We start from the raw sequence: 19433 nt of genomic DNA, 5'->3' as shown, positions 1-19433 counted from the left end.
CCTACACGATCAATACCAGAAGCACCTTCTTGTGCAGATGTTGATCAACCACTGTATGCGCAATTGAATCTCCTCTTTGAATTTTTTTCAAGAAAGATCACCACTGTCCTCTTGGAGAATTCTTGGAGTAACGAGAAATATGAAACAGAATTGAAATTGTCAGATCATCAAAAGTCTTGTGAACAAACTAGTGTTCTGTCTATTTATAGATTTCTGTTAGACAGTCAGATTCTCAGTCGAATGTGCTACTAATTTAGTCGACTGTATTATATAGTTATAACAATTTAGTCAACATAGTAGCCTATGGTCATCAATACAGTTGACCAAGTCGTCAATGCTCAACTAACTTTTAAGAATATAGTCGTTAGAGTGCAAGAGCATAACAGAATTCCAAAACAAATAACAGATACAATCGAATATGTAAAATCCAATGTCGATTGTCACAATGTTAAACACTTTGAAATTCTTTTCTTCTAAAAAACGCACGTAGCACTGATTCTCAAAATTTGTACAAAGGTTTTAGCATAGTCGAATCTATTAGTAATGTAGTCGACTTTACTAGAAATTTGTAGCACAAGAATAAGTTCGTAAAAGTGCTTGTGATTTCTTGCTTTAAAATATGTGCAGTAAAACATATGAAATGATGCAAAGCACACAACACATTAAAGCATATACACATGTTCCAGAATTATATTAATCAATCAACACAAGAACATGTAACATAGTACATACACATACACATGTTCAACATATATCACAGTTTAATCAGCAAATGAACATGTAATGCAACAACAACATGTACTAGTTATTAAGCAATGTGTTGTCGTCATAAAAAGCCAGATTGATATAGAAATTGTGTTGTCAACAATCTCAACAATCTCCCCCTTTTTTGATGATGCACAATCATGATTAATAACCAACCATGTTTGCACACTTTATTACAAAACAGAGTAGTAGAAGAAATTAACTCAGTTAAAACAGATATGTACTCTGCAAGTAAAACAATCAATCAGCAAAATATATCACACAGAATGAGAAATAATCAGTAATCTCCCCCTTTCATATTGCATAGTAAGATAAAAAATTTTCTCCCCCTTTGTGCATTAGCAAAAAAGGTTTGCTTATGATACTTTGCTGAAAAAATATCAGAGATACATCAAACAGAATATGCAAGTTTTCAACGTGCAATGATGATCTCCAAATCACATTCAGTCACATGAAAAAATTACTCCCTCTAAAATATAGGCATGTGAAAGAAAATGTGTAAAGAGTGATACTCCCCCTACCATTATGCATAAGTAATCAAATCAAATCAGATGCACAATGCAACATATCTCAGATAAAAACAATCAGTTCAATCACATAATTGTATCATGGATAGTATATCACTCAATTCAGATATGCAATGATACAATTATCAACAATCTCGCAATATTATCTCAGATAAGATGATTAACAGATTATTTATAGCAGAGATAATAACAGATATATCAAAATAAGCAATCACGAAAAGAAAAAACCAAATTCCAGAATTGGAATTGTTAACCCTGTTATTGATTAGTCGATTGTTGTAATTCGTCAGTCGAATATATTGCTTTCCAAAGTTGTTGTGTTCCATTTGATAGTTCCAAAGTAATGTTATTCCTGCAAAAACTTTCAAAGATCCTTTCCAGATCAAACATTTTAGTTATGCAAGAAAAAAATAGTTATCCATAGTAGAAGTCAATGTGTTAAGGTGTATTCAGATAAGCATAATTGACTTCAAACATGATGCAGTCAAATCAATCAAGCAGTGTAAGCTTTATTCAACAAATTTAAAGCAACTGTGTTGATTCAAAAGTACTAATTTCATTTCCTTGAAAAGGATGATTACATTGATAGGACCACACAAGGAAAAACAAAAGAAGATGACATATCTAGTCTAAAAGCTTATTTAGTTCTTCTTTTTCCTCTTTTTATTAACGAAGGTCTTGAGAATCATGTCACATGCATTGTCCTCTGATCTTGTCTCTTCACTATCGTCATTACTTCTTTGAGAGGATTTTTGAGAGGAGCTTGCATCCTCAGAGTTTTCATTCGCTTGACTGTTGTTTTTCTGTTCATCAAGCCTTCTTTTTATTTCAGATAATTCGTACAGAACAATCCTTTCAAATTCATTTCTTCCTTTGTACTGATTTATTTGAGAAGATGATGGAGTGTGGTTTTCCCTGGCAAGTTCATCTTTGTATTTCCAACCATCTGATGTTTTCACCATATGCATTAGGTGAAGAACAATTTCGTCAATGCGACATGTACGCTGATACTGCTCACTTGACTCCCTAATGCACTCCACACCGCAGTAAATCAATACTTTTGAAATAAAAACATAGTAAGGTAATTTTCCAGATTCTGATTTGGTTACCTTCAGCATGTTGCCAGAGATGGCCGCTGACCAATCTACCTGAATATTTTCTTTCAAGGCTTTTAGCAGCATTAAGTCTTTGGTGGTGGCTTGTGCATAGTTTCCTCCTCTAGCCATAAGCATATAGGCAATAACATAGATAGCCCTTCTTTCATCTTTCTTCATACCACCAGTTTTGTAGTTTCAATTATCCCTATAGTCATTTGCATTTCTCAGACATTTTTTATACTCAATGAACTTGTTGAACCCTTCTATTCCTAGATGGCATTTTTCAACACCACTTCTTAATCCTCCAACAGTACTCCAAACATCATTGGTCAGTTTGATGTCTACTCCCTTAACACGAGAACAGAGGACGTCATCTACAATTTTTAGATTACAATAGAAGAACTTTACTAAATTGGGATACCAGGGGCTCGTCATTTCAACAAATTGTTTTAAGCTCTGATGCTTAATCCACCTTTGGAACAGAAACCCTTCGTTTCTGAAAAAATTCAACTTTAGGAATTTGTGCGTTACCAAAGTTCTTCTTTTCCAGCAATCTAGATATTTGGATTGCGCATCATCATCGCTTATCCAACCGTTTAAATCATATACTCTTCTAGTATTTATTGGCGATGGTTTTAATCCTTCTTCTCGGCGTAGAACTTGAAGCTATTGCAATTTGAAGATGAGTGAAGATTCTCTTAGAAGGAATGAGGATAGTGGAGTATCAGGTCAATGAGGATGAATGTAGTGACTTATGATTATTAAGGTTTCAATATGTTTATCCCGGGTAATCAATTTGGAGTGAAAACATTTTAATTGATTTTTGCACCAAAACCAAATTTTAAAATTCAAACACAGTTGACAAACCTATAGTCAGTCGAATGTATTAATTTGGTAGTCGACTAAATCAAGTAAAAAGCAGAGTTCAACACGCATTATTCAATCAATCAGACAACCAATGCAGTTTAAGCAATAATGCAGTAAATTGGTACAAAGTTACCAGTTGTAGATACACAAGATTTTTTATTTAATCCAGATTGATTCATCCTTGAGATCACACTGCATCAGCTTTTTATTTCCTGCAACAACAAATTAAGATTTGGTTCCTGGTACCCATTTAACTTTGGGTCCTTGATTGTCAGTCCTTGTTACCAATTCCTTTGGTTTCCAAACAAATAATTTTTGAGGAACAACAAATTTTCTATAATAACAATTTCTAACAGTATGACCAACACAATTACAAGAGAAACATGCATTTTAGCAGGTTTACTTAAATCAGTAAATCTCTTAGTGTTGGTTCTGCTAGGTTGAGCTTTGTAGCCTATTCCTTGCTTGAAAATAGCTCTGCCAGATGAATTTAGTACAACATTTAAATTGTCTCTTCCTTGAGTAAACATAGCTAGCGTGCTAGTTAAGTAATCTATCTTTTCAACATAAGTAGGACAATTTTCACAAATTTTATCTATTGTAACAATTTCAATCTTGACATTTTTAGAAGATAACAAAGCTTCATTTAACTCTTTTTCTAATATTTCATTATTAGCAACAAGGTTATTAATCCTATATTCAAAATCTCTTCTTTTAGAGTTTAGTCGATTAACCTTGTATTGCAGTCGCATTGCTTCAGCATGCAATTCTCTGAATGCATCTAGCAGTAGATCATATTTGATTTCCACTGGTTCATTTGAGATGTCTGCATCACTGTCATAATTGTCCCAAGCAACTCCAGTCATATAACATAAGTTTGATTCCTCGTCTTGATCAACATCTTCATCACTTGAGCTTTCAGAATCCGTGTTCTCCAAAGCAATTTATGCTCCTTTTCTTTTCTGATTTATGCCTTGAGGGAATCTTTTCTTTCCTTTCTGCTGCGGTTGTAATTCGGGACAGTCAGGCTTTATGTGACCTTTCTGTCCACATTTGTAGCACTGGATAGTGTTCTTGCTGAAGCTATTCTTTTTACCTTGACCTGCATGGTTAGACAATTGACTATCATTTTGAATAAGTCAGCTAAATTTTCTTACCATCAAGGTCATCAATTCTCTTTCGTCTATGTTTGTTTTAGAGTTGTTCTTGCTTATAGCTTTCAGAACAATGGACTTCTTTTCTTCAATCTCTTCTTCATCCTTCAATCTACCGAGTTCCAATTCGTGTTCACGTAGCTTGCCGAACAAGGTAGTCATGTTCATCGTTGTGAGATCTCTGGATTCAGAGATTGTAGTGACTTTTGGTTGCCAATTTCTGTTCAGGCTTTTCAAAATCTTGATATTGATCTCTTCATTATCAAAGACTTTTCCGAGAGCCATTAGATGGTTAACAATGTGAGTGAATCATTTTTGTACATCATAGACGTTTTCACCAGCTTTCATTCTGAAAAATTCATACTCTTGTATCAGTGAATTCTTTCTTGCTCTCTTTACTTCATTCGTGCCTTCATGAGTGACCTCCAAGACATCCCACATTTCCTTTGTAGAATTGCATTGAGATATCCTGAAAAATTCATCAATAGTTAATGCAGAGGCAATAATATTCCTAGCTTTAATATCATATTGAGCTCTTCTATTTTCATCAGCAGTCCACTCAGTAAAAGGTTTCAAAACAATTTTCTCATCAACAGTTTTTGTAGGCACAAAAGGTCCATTTAAAGTAGCATCCAAGATTCCTCTATCTTGCGATTCAAGAAAGATTTTCATTCTAATTTTTCACAATGGATAGTTTTCGCCAGCAAACAGAGGTGGTCTGTTTGTTGAAGCACCTTCACCAAAAGTTTGAAAATAGGAAGCCATCCCCGGGTGTATAGTCGAATCAAGAAAAACAGAGTTGACTAGTTTTTCAAATATCTTATGAAAACCAACTTTGATACCAATTGTTGGAAAACAGGTTGGCTTCTTTATTTCACCAAGAGGGGGGGGGGGTGAATTGGTGTTGTTTCAAAAACACTTTCTTTTTGCAATCTTGCAATCAAAGTATAAAGCTTTTTGAAATTTCTTGAATTGCAAGTAATCCGAATATGTATGTAGCGGAAATTACGTAGTTGAATGCATAAAGAATAAAGTCGACTAGAATGTAAAAGATAAAGGATAGAGAAATGCAAACACATATTTTTATACTGGTTCGACCAACAATGCCTACATCTACTGTTCTTCCAACCTAGGAAGCAAATGCACTATAATGGTTGCAGTTTTTACAATAAGGAATTTATAGAAGACCTCCACGCCAAAAATATAAATCTCTTCTCTAACCCAAAACCAAAATATAGCTTCACAACACAATCAAACTTGCAGCAAGAATCCCCTCTTCTGCAATCTGCAACACCACTTTGAACAATCCTCAAAGTGAACTATCCCCTTGTATCACAACAGGTCCAATTCCAACAGTCTTCACAGGATGTCAAGCCTCTCAGATAAATTCCAACAGTCTTCACAAGATGCCAAGCCTACACGATCAATACTAGAAGCACCTTCTTCTACAGATGTTGATCAATCACTATACACGCAATTGATTCTCCTCTTTGAATTTCTTTCAAGAAAGATCACCACCGTCTTCTTGGAGAATTCTTGGAGTAACGAGAAATCTGAAACAGAAATGAAATTGTCAGATCATCAAAAGTCTTGTGAACAAACTAGTGTTCTGTCTATTTATAGATTTTTGTTAGAGAGTCAGATTCTCAGTCGAATGTGCTACTAATTCAGTCGAATGTATTATAAAGTTATAACAGTTTAGTCAACATAGTAGCCTATGGTCAACAAATAACAGAACTCATTTAATACAATTGACCAAGTCATCAATGCTCAACTAACTTTTAAAAATATAGCTGTTAGAGTGCAAGAGCATAACAAAATTCCAAAACAAACAACAGATACAGTCGAATATGTAAAATCCAATGTCGATTGTCACAATGTTAAACACTTTGAAATTCTTTTCTTCTCAAAAATGCACATAGCACTGATTATCAAAATTTGTACAAGGGTTTTAGCATAGTCGAATCTATTAGTAATGTAGTCGACTTTACTAGAACTTTGTAGCACAAGAATAAGTTCGTAAAAGTGCTTGACATTTCTTGCTTTAAAATATGTGCAATTAAACATATGAAATGATGCAAAGCACACAGCATATTAAAGCATATACACATGTTCCAGAATTATATTAATCAATCAATACAAGAACATGTAACACAATACATACACATACACATGTTCAACATATATCACAGTTTAATCAGCATATGAACATGTAATGCAGCAACAACATGTACTTGTTATTAAGCAATGTGTTGTCATCATGAAAAACTAGATTTATATAGAAATTGTGTTGTCATCATCCTCTTCTTCGTTATTAGAGTCTTCTTCCTTGTTAGACTATTCTATGAGTTCTTCACTCTTGAAAGGTTTTATTGGTGTCCTTCTAGTAGGCTTCTTAGATTTGAGAGCTTTGCTTTTTTCTTTCTTTAGCATACCGTCTTGTTGAAGCTTTAACAAGTTCCTCTAAGCTCATCCCATTAATATTTTTTGAAGTTCTTAGAGTTGTAACTTGTGGTCTCCATTACTTGGGAAGGCTATGAAGAATTTTTTCAGTATTGTCAAAGTTATCATAAATCTTACTTAGCGATCTTAGATCATTTAAGATCATTTGAAATTTACTAAAAATTACTTGTATACTCTCATTGTCTAGCATCGAGAAAAGCCGATAATATCTTTTTAACAGGCTGAGCTTATTTATTTTTACTTCACTCGATCCTTCATAGGTGATGACCAAAGTATCCCACATCTTCTTTGCAGTTTTGAAGGCGTGAACATTTTTGTACTCCTCTTCAGAAAGAGCACACATTAGAGAGTTTCTAACTTTGGAGTTTAGAAGATAGCTTTGTTTTTTTGTCATTAGACCATTTGTTTCTTTCTAGTGGCTCACCCTTCTCGTTTAAAGGCATATAGTTTTCATTTTCCACAACATCCCACAAATCATTGTGGTACAACTCAAAGAAGGCAATCATTCTTTGTTTCCAAAAATTGAACTTTTCTCCCTTAAATAGAGGAAGGCGGTTAACAATGTACCCTTTGTTATTCATCGTGCAAACATGATCTTTTCACTACGATCTGTTAAATACTAACCACTGAGGTTAGCTTTGATACAATTGAAATATAGGAAAACACTAGAAAGAAGGGGTTTGAGTAGTGTTTAGAAAGCTTTTTCGAAAATAGTGATTAAGTTACTTGGAGGTGTCCAGACAGTCTACATAGTAGTGTAACCACTTAGATGATGAGGCCTTTTGAATGGAGTACCTTGTTTGAAGACAAAAGCTATAAATCACACTTTAGTTTTATACTGGTTCACTCAATTTGAGTTATGTCGAGTTCTCCCTTGACAACTTGTTAAGAGGTTCCATTAATCTCTTACAAATTATAATGAGTAAACACCACTCGTGGTATACAAGTATTATGACCCACTTATGGTTTCAACCCTAGTCAAACTAACTAAATTAAGTTTAACCACTATTGGTTTCCATACTAGACAATACAAGTGTTTGAATTCACTTACGAGTATAACACAACAAGTGATTTTAGTTTCTTACAAGACAAAAGACAACTCTCATAAATAGGATATGTGAATAATACAGTGAACTTCTAAAGACTTGTAAAATATCTTTTCATAGATGAGTTACAATGTAATTAGCTTAGAGAAAGATAATGACTGTATAATGATCTTCATATAAAATTTTTCGTTTCTTCACTTCAACATTTCTCTTTATATAGGCATCTTTGAAAAATATTCGTTACTCAAAGCTTTGACTTTCATCTAGGTATGTAACCTTTATGATAGAGTTGGAAGATATGTTGCTTCCTTGCACAACAACTATGTTGTGTATGGATGAGATAGACAAAAGGAATGTATGAAACATTCTTTGAATATCCTTATGTCTCTAAACATTCTTTTGATTCTGAGGAGACTTTTGAATAAAGTTGGTAATTTTCATAGAAAAAAAGAGAACAACATAATAGACAAATAGTACTTGAATGTACATGCACTCAAACTACTAGAGGACTTAGCCATTTGATGCTAGCAAGTTTGAGTAAAGATGTTTAGTTTTAGCACAACTTGTATTCAGATGCTAAGGAAATTAGATGCTCTGTTAGGAACTTTACAACATTTACCGCTTTTTATGTATATATTAGATGCCTTGTGATATCAGACATTCTATATTGTTTAGTCATATTTAAAGATGGTGTCTAATGCATTTAACAGCTATTGCATCACCCCAATTTTGGGATGCCACGATTACGATTGAAAATTTAAATTTTTTAAAATCATAATACCATTCGGAATCCAAAATCAATAACTCTTTAAAATTCAAGAAAAATAAACCAAAATTCCAATTTAATTATAAAACAAAACTCCATATAAAATGGTTTATTCATAAAACCATAAATTCCCCAATTCTCTCAATCCACTCGTCGCACTCTATAGCATCCGCACTAATTGCATAGTCATATGCTCCCCTAAAAATGATCATCATAGGTGGAAACCACAACCACAACATGCAAGGGTGAGCTAATAGAAACAAGTCATATAAACATATATATTAATTATATCAACCATAAACAAACACATAACAAGATACATACCTACTAATTTTTAGTCCCTTAACTATCAAGCAATTTTGGGTTTAGTCTCTGTTTAAAAGTTTTGTTCATTTTAGTGCTCTTAGTTTTGAAACACTTATATTTAGTCCCTAAAATTGGATAGCGTTAAGTTTTCTTTGACGTAGCAAACGACGAGCCCACGTCTGATGTCACCTTCCATGCCACTTGATTGTTTCATTTTTCAAGTTGAACCTTACTTCGTCATCTACGGTGATCCATAAACCTCCCGTCTTTGCTCCCTCACCCTCCACGCCCTCTAGCACCGTGGCTAGGAAGGCGCCAACATCGTCTTCCATGAAAACCTTACCTTGATTTCGCCTCAAACAAAATCATTGCTAACAAGATTAGTCATTGCTTATTCACTCTAAAACACACACTTTTAGACAATGTTATGCAGTTGAGTGAAAATTACCCATATTATATCATAAGTCATACAAACATACATATTAATTATATCAACCATAATCAAACACATAACAAGATACATACCTACAAATTATATTAAGGGTTAAATGTGGTTTTAGTCCCTTAACTATCAAGCGATTTTGGGTTTAGTCCTTGCTTGAAAGTTTTGTTCAGTTTAATGCTCTTAGTTTTGAAACTCTTATATTTAGTCCCTAAAATTGGATGCGTTAAGTTTTCTTTGACGTGGCAATCGGCGAGCCCACGTCTGATGTCACCTTTTGTGCCACATTGATTATTTCATTTTTCAAGTTGAACCTAACTTCGTCATCTACAATGACCCATAAGCCTCCCGTCTCTGCTCCCTTGCCCTCCATACCCTCTAGCACTATGGCCAGGAAGGCGCCGCCGACATCATCATCCATGACAACCTTACCTTGATTTCGCCTCAAACGAAATCATTACTAACAAGATTAGTCATTGCTTATTCATTTTAAAACACACACTTTCAGACAATGTTACGTGGTTGAGTGAAAATTATCTACACTGAATCAAAAGGGAAACCGGTAAAGCCACTGTCATATATTATCTATTTTCTTTTTTAAACAGACTTTCATTATTCAAACTTTCTTTTCTAGGTTTGAAAATCTATGACAGATTCTCAACAATAATGGCAGAAGACTCTTCCCTAAGAAACCTCAATTGCTTCGCAATGAACGCTTCAATGGTGCGTTGGAACTCCTAATTGCTCAGCTTATCCTAGGGGTACTAATTTTTCGATGGATTTTCGAGCCGCTTATTGGTCTTCGAACGACGGAGATTTCCCCTGCAAGGCATTTTTAGGTTGTTTGCTTTCCAGTTCTCTGACTTACTCTGACGGTATAGTCAGGAATAAGGTATTAATATATACCTTTTACATATTACAAATACATTAAACTTTAAAGATTAATATACAAATATAATAAAATTTTGTTGTTTTTGCACCACGAATCCATCACAAATGACACAATGACAATAAAAAAGATATGACAAAAGTGAATAACATATCTTTTAAAACGATGAAATTAAAACCTAAAACCCACAATAACAACAATTATATTATTCTTCAAAAAAAATCATCAGTCTAGTTTTAATACTTTTGATAACTTTAGTTTTACTCTTAGTTTTGATTACTTTATACTTTTAAATTTGAATTAGCAAACATTCAAGTGATAAATGTTTTCTATTTTTTAGGTTTGGAACATTTGTAAAAACAAATAAATTAATTTTTAAAAAATGCTTAACATCAATTAACATTGGTTAATACCACAACTGACGTCAATTGTTTCCCATTTTCAGTATAAAGATAGCACTCAGTGGTGTCCACTTTTGCTCAACGCCAAAGCATAAAGCATTTGCAAAAGTTCATGTTCAATGGTGGAGATCCTATAGCTCAGTATCTTTGAACGTCGGTTTCTTTTCTGTTCACCGTCAATGTACATCGGTTTCACCCAGTGTCGATGTCCTTCAATGTCCACAACTAAGACGTCGGAATTTGGACTGACATCAAAAGTAAAAAATAATAGACATCAAAATTCAATTTTGTAGTGAACGTACCTTACACCATTTGGAGGATCTTAGATTGGGTGATGGATTGGATACCATATACTCACCCTTAATATGGTTCCATAATATTTTTAGAGAGAAAAAAGACATCATAATACACAGAAAAAATGGCACAAGATTGGTCAAGTGCAGTATGTACGAGTCAATACATCTTGGTGGCTCAACTAATCCTACTCAGCCAACTCTATTTTACAAACCAAAAAATAATAAACTGGCCAGGTGAACATGGAACCAATTAGCATCAAATAGCTTATCAAGAATCAAAACCAATCAAATAATATATCTCAGATCCCATGTGGGGTAAATATCTTCCAGCTTAATCATCATCTGAATCCGCTATATCCTACTCAATATGAGAATTCATGACCCCGAAGAGAAATATGTTTCTTCATCCATATGGCTATGTCTTCAGCACAAACCTGGGCCTGAGGGCTTTTGAGAAGGACATCAAGTGTTGCAAATTCATGTACCGCATCCTTATACTCAAGAACAGGTGCATCCACGTTCACCTTTCGGAGCTCCTCTGAGTATGCAATGGCACGATCCCTCATCCAGTCATGTTCGGCCACAACTGTCAATGTCGGAGGCATCAACTTTAAAGGAGGACCCCGACCCGGGACAAGGGGATTAGCAGATGGATGGTCCAAACTAAATTCCCCCTCAGGTAGGAAAAGTTTCCATGCAAGCATACACATGGCCTTGTCATAAAAGTAAGAGTTTGCCAACTTTATTTCAGACCGTGTGGGAACACTTCCTATGAAAAATGGATACATTAGAACCTGTGCTACCACCTTGACAGGGTCCAGAAGTTTGCCTCCTTCCACAGCTTTACGAGCTACATAGTCTGCAATATTGGCACCACAACTTGCTCCAAGAAGAACACATCTGTTTCAACATTAAAAGAAAAATAAAATGTTAAGCCCTAAAGAAGGAAAATACTATGAGGACTATCTGACAGCTAGATCCAAAGGAAGCATATCGGAAAGAAATTAGTGTGACCAACAATACAAAAGAGTATTTAGGAAATTGTTAACTCCCAATGCACACATACAAGTGGTAGAGAAGATTTTTAGTTACTCTCAGAATCACACCATTCCACTCAGAATGTAACAAGTGGTAATGGAACCATATAACCATACAATAAAACTAAAATATTACCAAATTATATATGAATGATTATAAAGCTACCTCTACATAAAGAGAATATTAGAAATCTCCCCTTTTGAAAAGGCAACGTATCCCAGTATGTTCGACATGCTAGAGGAGTTAATAGCTAGAGACTTAGTCAAACAATCATCTTCTCAATTCACCATATCATCATACATAGTCAATGCCTTCCCATTATTAGTGATTTTTATTTGAAAAGAACTATTTTGGAGAAAAAAAATTAAGATATTTAATTATAAATATTGTCAATGATTCTATAACCAAGCTTCATCAATTTAATATTGGGTTTTGTCAAAGGAAGATACATAATCATTTAGTGTAGAAGATATAGTTGAGATGGGGTGGCCAACAACTGAAAGATTAGTTTAGAAGAGTCTCTTAGTGCACGAGTCTTCCATCATTGAAGGAAAACAGAAATTCAATACTGAGAATAACAAACCATCAGACAACAAGAAAGAACAAAAGAAATTTGAGGATAAAGACATCCACAAAAGTGTTGCTTAAGCACTACATGTCTCCCTTTAATTCCTTCAACAGTTATGAAGAATGACTTGTTTCGGTCAACAAGCAATCTCTCCAGAATATGAATACTTGGCATCTCATCATCAGTCATCACTTTATCACCTCTCTTTCAATGTGTTTGTACTTTTCATAGTACTTATTATAAGTGACCTATGGACATATAATGCTAATATAAACATATAAACAATATTAGAGAAATCCATTCCCAGTAGTATGTTTCAGCCAACCAGATCTATATGATTGTAACCAGAATGTGCACCAAAATGTGATTTACGAACAACTAAGGTTAGACATAGACCTCATTTAAGATAGAAATTCGGGAATTATTGAATCAGTCAAAAAAGTTAACAAATATTTGTCCTAAATCTAAAACGTCCATAAAATGTGACCTTGTCAAATATATCAAACATTGTCACAAGAAAGCTCTCATCTTGAGTCCTAGATTTAACCGACCATATACAATTCAAATTCAGATGAATCAAATCCACTGCCTCTGAGTAATTAACATAAACTGTGGTGTTCAGCTTAAACTAGTCCCAACCTACTTTCATTTACAAACTCTCCCTCCCCAATTCAGGAAGGATCCTTGACCTTCATTCTTTGGCTAATCACTATCTCAATATCAAAGAAGCAATGGAAAATGTTTACAGACACACACACTAAACAACAACACAAAAAAATGAAGTTCAATAACAAGTCAAGAAAAACGACCATTAAAGATAAAATTCCAACCTGAATTCATAAATCATTAATCAGATAACCATGAACTCTACATAACAGTAACAAATAAATAAAACACAATTATCATGAAATAGTAACAACCTTGAAGGATCACCATGAGCAGCCAGCCAAGGCTCAACCACAGAAGCCCCAAAGGAACCAACAATATGCTTATGAGCATCCGATTTCTTGAACTCCCCACCACCACTACCACCACCATGCCCACCACTCCTCCCACCACTCATCGACCTGCTACATTCGGCCAAATTTGCCTGCTTCGCCAGCCAATTTAGCACCTTCACGCCGTCCTCAAACGCCGCCGGGTACCGGTTTTCCGGCGCCAGACGGTACCCCACTGCAATCACTATCACATCACATAACTCAGCAATCCGCCGGCAGAAAATATCGTTCGCCACCGAATCGCTACCTCCGCTAACCCACCCCCCTCCGTGGAACTGGAGGACCACAGGTAGCCTCCGCCGCTCCCCCTGCGCCACCGACGGCGGCGAGTAGCCCAGGTACGCTCCTTCCGTCATCAGGTTCAAACACTCGACGCCGGAGCCCCCTCCGAAGCTGTTGCTCCGGCGCTCCTCCAGGAGAGGCGGACCGTAGCTTTTCCTCCGTGTGATTGAATCGAGGTGCGCGGATCGAGGCTGAGGCTCGGGAATGGAGCGAGTCCTAGGTTTGGAACGAGACTCGGGAGCGTTGAGGGCCGATTCGGGGAGAAAGATTCGGATGGAGAGAGAGGCTAAGGGGTCGATGTGGATGTCTTTTGTGGCGACGCCGTCGGCGAAGGAGGGATTAGCGGCGGCTACAACTTCTTCGGGTCGGGTGGTAATACCGAACGAGTCGGAGTGTTGGGAAGAGGTTTGGATCCGGTTCTGCAAACGGTGCTTCAAGAGGAACTTGAAGAACACGCTGTAGAGCTTGACCGCCACACTTGGCATTTCTTTCTCACCACTACTTCCTCCACTGTAACACTCTCTCTTCCTTTCTCAATTTCTTTCTAATTCTTCCAAAACTATTCCTACGTTTTGCTTAACCTTGAAATGCAGAATTTGATCGATATTTTGATGCGTTATGGTTTAAGGGGGAAGAAAATTGACGATTCTGTGACGGTGGTTGAGTTCGATGGCGGGTTGAGAAGAGAGAGAGGGAAGGGTCCCTTCGTGATTGCAAAGGATACATACATACATACATGCAGCTCTACTGCTTCTGTTTTCCGTGACTTTTCTTTCTAGTGTTGGGATTTTTTGGACTTTTTCTCTTTTTACTATTTTTTATTCAACATTACTACTTTGAAGCTTATTCTTTATCATCATCCAACTTTCATTATTATTATGTTTCTAGATTCATCTAACTTTTCAAACCCATCAAATTTATTTCACATACACATTGTAACTTTAAATAATATCATATAACTCAATGTTTAAAAACAAATTCACATAAATTCTAGTAATTATTTAAATAATAATTTCACTATCAAGGACGTTTACAAACATATAAATAACAAATGGATAAGGTTCTGTTATTTTGACACCCAATTTTTAACACACATTTGATACTTTCAGGTGTCAACGTCCAATTGATTAGTTTTTATTGTTTCTTTTTTTTAAATTTTGGTCTGCAAAATGAAAAGGGTTTTAGACAATTTTGGTTCCAATTCTACTCTTGGCCAGTTTTATTAGTTTTATGTGACAGATTTTGTTCTCTCTCACATTTCCTCCTCTCCCTTCGTTCTCTCTCACATTTTGGTTCCAATCTTACCAGTGTTTTCGTGCTCTCCGGTGCCTTCTTATTGCATCTCCCGTTGTCTCAGTTTTGCTGAAATGGGAAGTTCCGGAATGGACCTTCTTTGGACTAAGGTAAATGCCTTCTCCCGTTGTAGGCTTGGGTATTGGGTTTTAGGTTTGGGTATTGGGGTTCTTGTCGTTTCTTCCACACGTTATAGGTTATTGTTATTTGTTTTGGTGTTTTCATTTGAGTTATTTTCTTTGGGTAGTTGACCGTTCGTCATTCATTTTCAACTATGTATGTTTGCACTCTCAACGAACGGTAACAATGCATTTGTTTCACCTGGTGGAATGTCGAACGAGGAAGCGGGTGGAATGTGCAACAATGAAGAAGGTGCAATGTCGCCAAATGCACCAGGTGGAATGTCCAACAGTCAATCATAGTTGAAGACGTATGTAAGGATTGGTTCAAGAAGGCGTTTTAAGAGCCAAGCACTTTTGACACCATACACCGCAAATGTAGTAGTTAGAAAGAAAAATGAGTAATTATTGTATTAGACTTGAGTCTTAGGACAAGAAAAAGATGCTGTAATTAAACCTATTTGGTTCAATATATAGAACATCCATGTTTGGTTCAATACATTTATGTAATTCATTATTGCAAATTTAATGTGTCTTTTATTGAAGTGCTTTATAATTTGATTTCCAAGTGATAATGTTTCTGAAAAAAAAATGAATTAGTGGTTGTGATTTGATGAATATAGTTGAATTGGTGAAGATAATGGTGGTAAATTGTGTAATGTAATCGTTTACAATGGCCCTGTAAACGATTACGCGACTCTTACTGAGGTTATGGACAACCTGTTTAACAGAAGGAGCCTCCTATTCAAAACACAGGGGACAACAGCTTCAGTTCTGGTACCTCTGTTGTGAAATTCTGCTTTGTAATCGATTACAAGCAGCTCGTAATCGTTTACGCGAGTCTGAACACGAATTTGGACATCCTGTTGAACTGAAGGAGCCACCAGTTATAACATGGGGGACCACAGTGTGTTTTTAACCAAATCCAATGGTTTAAATTGTATGTTTTGGTTTTGGAGTGAGGAGAGGCTTGAACCTAATGTTCTGGGTCCCCCATGATGTAGGGGGGAACCACCCATGTTGAGAACCTTGAGTCAAGTGAAGTTGTTCTGTGTATGCGGTGAAATTGTGCTTTGTAATCGATTACAAGCAGCTCGTAATCGTTTACGCGAGTCTGAACACAAATTTGGACATCCTGTTGAACTAAAGGAGCCACCAGTTATAACATGGGGGACCACAGTGTGTTTTTAACCAAATCCAATGGTTTAAATTGTATTTTTTGGTTCTGGAATGAGGAGAGGCTTGAACCTAATGTTCAGGGTCCCCCATGATGTAGGAGGGACCACCCATGTTGAGAACCTTGAGTCAAGTGAAGTTGTTCTGTGTATGTTGTGAAATTGTGCTTTGTAATCGATTACAAGTAGCTCGTAATCGTTTACGCGAGTCTGAACACGAATTTGGACATTCTGTTGAACTGAAGGAGCCACCAGTTATAACATAGGGGACCACAGTGTGTTTTTAACCAAATCCAATGATTTAAATTGTATTTTTTGGTTCTGGAGTGAGGAGAGGCTTGAACCTAATGTTTTTTGTCCCCCATGATGTAGGGGGGACCACCCATGTTGAGAACCTTGAGTCAAGTGAAGTTGTTCTGTGTATGTTGTGAAATTGTGCTCTGTAATCGATTACAAGCAGCTCGTAATCGTTTACGCGAGTCTAAACACGAATTTGGACATCATGTTGAACTGAAGGAGCCACTAGTTATAACATGGGGGACCACAGTGTGTTTTTAACCAAATCCAATGGTTTAAATTGTATTTTTTGGTTCTAGAGTGAGAAGAGGCTTGAACCTAATGTTCTGGGTCCCCCATGATGTAGGGGGGACCACCCATGTTGAGAACCTTGAGTCAAGTGAAGTTGTTCTGTGTATGCTGTGAAATTGTGCTTTGTAATAGATTACAAGCAGCTCGTAATCGTTTACGCGAGTCTGAACAAGAATTTGGACATCCTGTTGAACTGAAGGAGCCACCAGTTATAACATGGGGGACCACAGTGGACCATAGTTCAATATCAATGTTCGTTGACCGTCAATTAGTTCCTTCATTTGTAGTTGGTTATATATATATGTGAAATATAATACGCGAAACATTCAAACAAGATTTATAACGAAACTATGAAATTCCGATACTCAATTGAAGTACTAAAAACAGTACAATATTCCAGTAATGCATACAAGTTCCAAATGAAAGCAAATACATGTAAAGACCAAATTAAAACTATGAAGTGAAATGATAAAATGGGGTGGGAGGTTGCTGCAGTCGATTCTCAAAGTTTCCAACTCGTGCTTCTCGGTTCTCAATGTTACCAAGTCGTGCTTCTAGTACGAACCCTCTACTACAAAAGATAACGAAAAAATTGTTATTACTAACCAAAAAAATGCTACTAAATAAAAGACCAAAACTTTAACTTACCTTTGGGATTCCGAAAGCCATTGCAACTGCACAAAAAATGAAAACACAAAAGAGCCTAAATATCAATGGTTGCTTAGAGTTCACAAAACACAAAATGACTAAATAACGCCCAAGAGAACAATGCGAGAAGGGGATGAAATGATACAGAAAGAGAACCCACACAATGTGAAAAAGGGACGAAATGACGAAACACACACACAATGCCCAAGCCACCCAAATAGGGGATACGCAAAATAGAGCTTACCTTGCGAAAGATAGCTTTTTTTCGGTTCAGATGACACGAACGGTGCAATGGAGAAAGCAAAGGATTGGAGAGATGAAGCTACCGGTGGAAAGAGTGATGGGAGACAAGAAGCTTCATAACCAAAGTGAAAGAGAAGCAAACGAAACCGCCAAATGAAAATTCATATCCTCAGAATTCCTATTCTACCCTTGTCAGTTTTTTAAAAACCCATTTCCATTTAAAAGAAAACAGCCAATAGAAATTTGACACCTGGCCAGTGTCAAATAAGGGTGTTAAAGAAACATTTTCGAAATGGATAATGATATTTTTACTCTCTCTTTTTTTACAATTTTTTAACTTCAATACATGTCAAACTAGGACTGATTGAGTTATAATTTTTAATTAATTTTTGCTGACATGGAATTCAAGATAGCAGTAGATAATAATATGGGAGATTGAAATTTCGTTCTTTCAAAGGTTTTCTCCCAAGGCTTAGTTTCTTCCCCATCGTCGTTACATTTTCTTCCATCATCGTAAGTAGGAGTTGAGCCACTTCCTTTCATAGACGCGACCACCGACGCCATCTGTCACTCGCGAGATCGAGAGTCATTTTTGTTAAACTTTGCTTGGAGTCTTCCTTGCCCAATCAGTTTGTATGTTTTCTTTGAGGACATGAAGCAGACAAAGATCTTCAGTTACTTGAGCATGGTTGTTGTCTCTTGGCAAAAGAATCCAAGTGATTATGAAGGCACATAGACAATCATCCTTTTTCATTCCTTCGATCCTATAGTGAGAATAATCTTTGGGTTCACTTGGATTTTTGAGACAGTCCTAATAAACACGAAATTTGTGAAAACCTTCGATTCCCATGTGACATTTTTCACCACCAAACCGAAACCCACCAATGTTGGTCCATACTTCTTCAGTCAGTTTGATGTCAATACCTTTCACCTTGGAACACAGAGTTCCATCACTTATCTTTAGGTTGGAATAAAACACCCTTACAAACTCAAGGTACTAAGTGTCAGCCATTTCAACAAAGTTCTTCAGTCCTTGCCTTTGCAGCCAATTCTAGAACATAAAACTCTCTTTTCTGAAGAAGTTGAGGTTAGCATACTTGTGAGGAATGATCTTCCTCAATCTCCAATGGTCGATGAAATTAGTTTGAGCATCATCATCACTGATCCATCCATCAAGGTTTGGACCACGATATAAATTCTTTCATCTAATAAACTTAGTTCTTTTCCTCTAGGATGAAGACGATGCCATGGTGCAGAGTGTGTTGGAGAGGAGAGCTTTTAAGAGACTTAGAGAATGGGAGTAAAAGTATTGCAAAGAAAGTATGAAGTACATATTTGCACAGATTAGGGTTCATGGTTCTCAAATTCTGTTTGGAGGGAAGCTCAAACATTCAAATTTTCAAACAAAAACATTTCAATCGATTTCTCTAATTGCACAACCGATTAGTTTTCAATTTTGATA

General features: G+C 36.1%; 1 protein-coding gene across 2 annotated transcripts; it reads right to left on the bottom strand.

Moving 5' to 3' along the window:
* Positions 1–10733: 10733 nt before the first annotated feature.
* LOC106780244 (probable carboxylesterase 11) lies at positions 10734–14667 on the bottom strand. Of its 2 annotated transcripts, XM_022776932.1 has the most exons (3): positions 13546–14667; positions 11454–11919; positions 10734–10968 (listed from the first exon to the last, which is right to left on the bottom strand). In XM_022776932.1, exons 1-3 carry the CDS (start codon positions 14388–14390, stop codon positions 10936–10938), a joined length of 1344 nt encoding a protein of 447 aa, XP_022632653.1. In that variant the 5' UTR covers positions 14391–14667; the 3' UTR covers positions 10734–10935. The 2 variants fall into 2 exon arrangements, with proteins under 2 accessions (XP_022632653.1, XP_014523994.1); XM_014668508.2 differs by lacking the exon at positions 10734–10968 and having other exon boundaries at positions 11009–11919; positions 13546–14666.
* Positions 14668–19433: the final 4766 nt, after the last annotated feature.

Source organism: Vigna radiata, unplaced genomic scaffold, assembly GCF_000741045.1.
Source record: "Vigna radiata var. radiata cultivar VC1973A unplaced genomic scaffold, Vradiata_ver6 scaffold_171, whole genome shotgun sequence".
Taxonomy (NCBI): domain Eukaryota; kingdom Viridiplantae; phylum Streptophyta; class Magnoliopsida; order Fabales; family Fabaceae; genus Vigna; species Vigna radiata.
The sequence above is the reverse complement of the archived record's forward strand: the minus strand, read 5'-3'. Positions and strand labels throughout refer to the sequence as shown.

Bases quoted from the DNA above. Each gene is read 5' to 3' on its own strand.
- LOC106780244 (XM_014668508.2), bottom strand. From the start codon at position 14,390: ATGCCAAGTGTGGCGGTCAAGCTCTACAGCGTGTTCTTCAAGTTCCTC. The intron at 11,920-13,545 runs GTTGTTACTATT...ATGTTGAAACAG, and splicing joins GCTCATGGTGATCCTTCAAG to ATGTGTTCTTCTTGGAGCAA.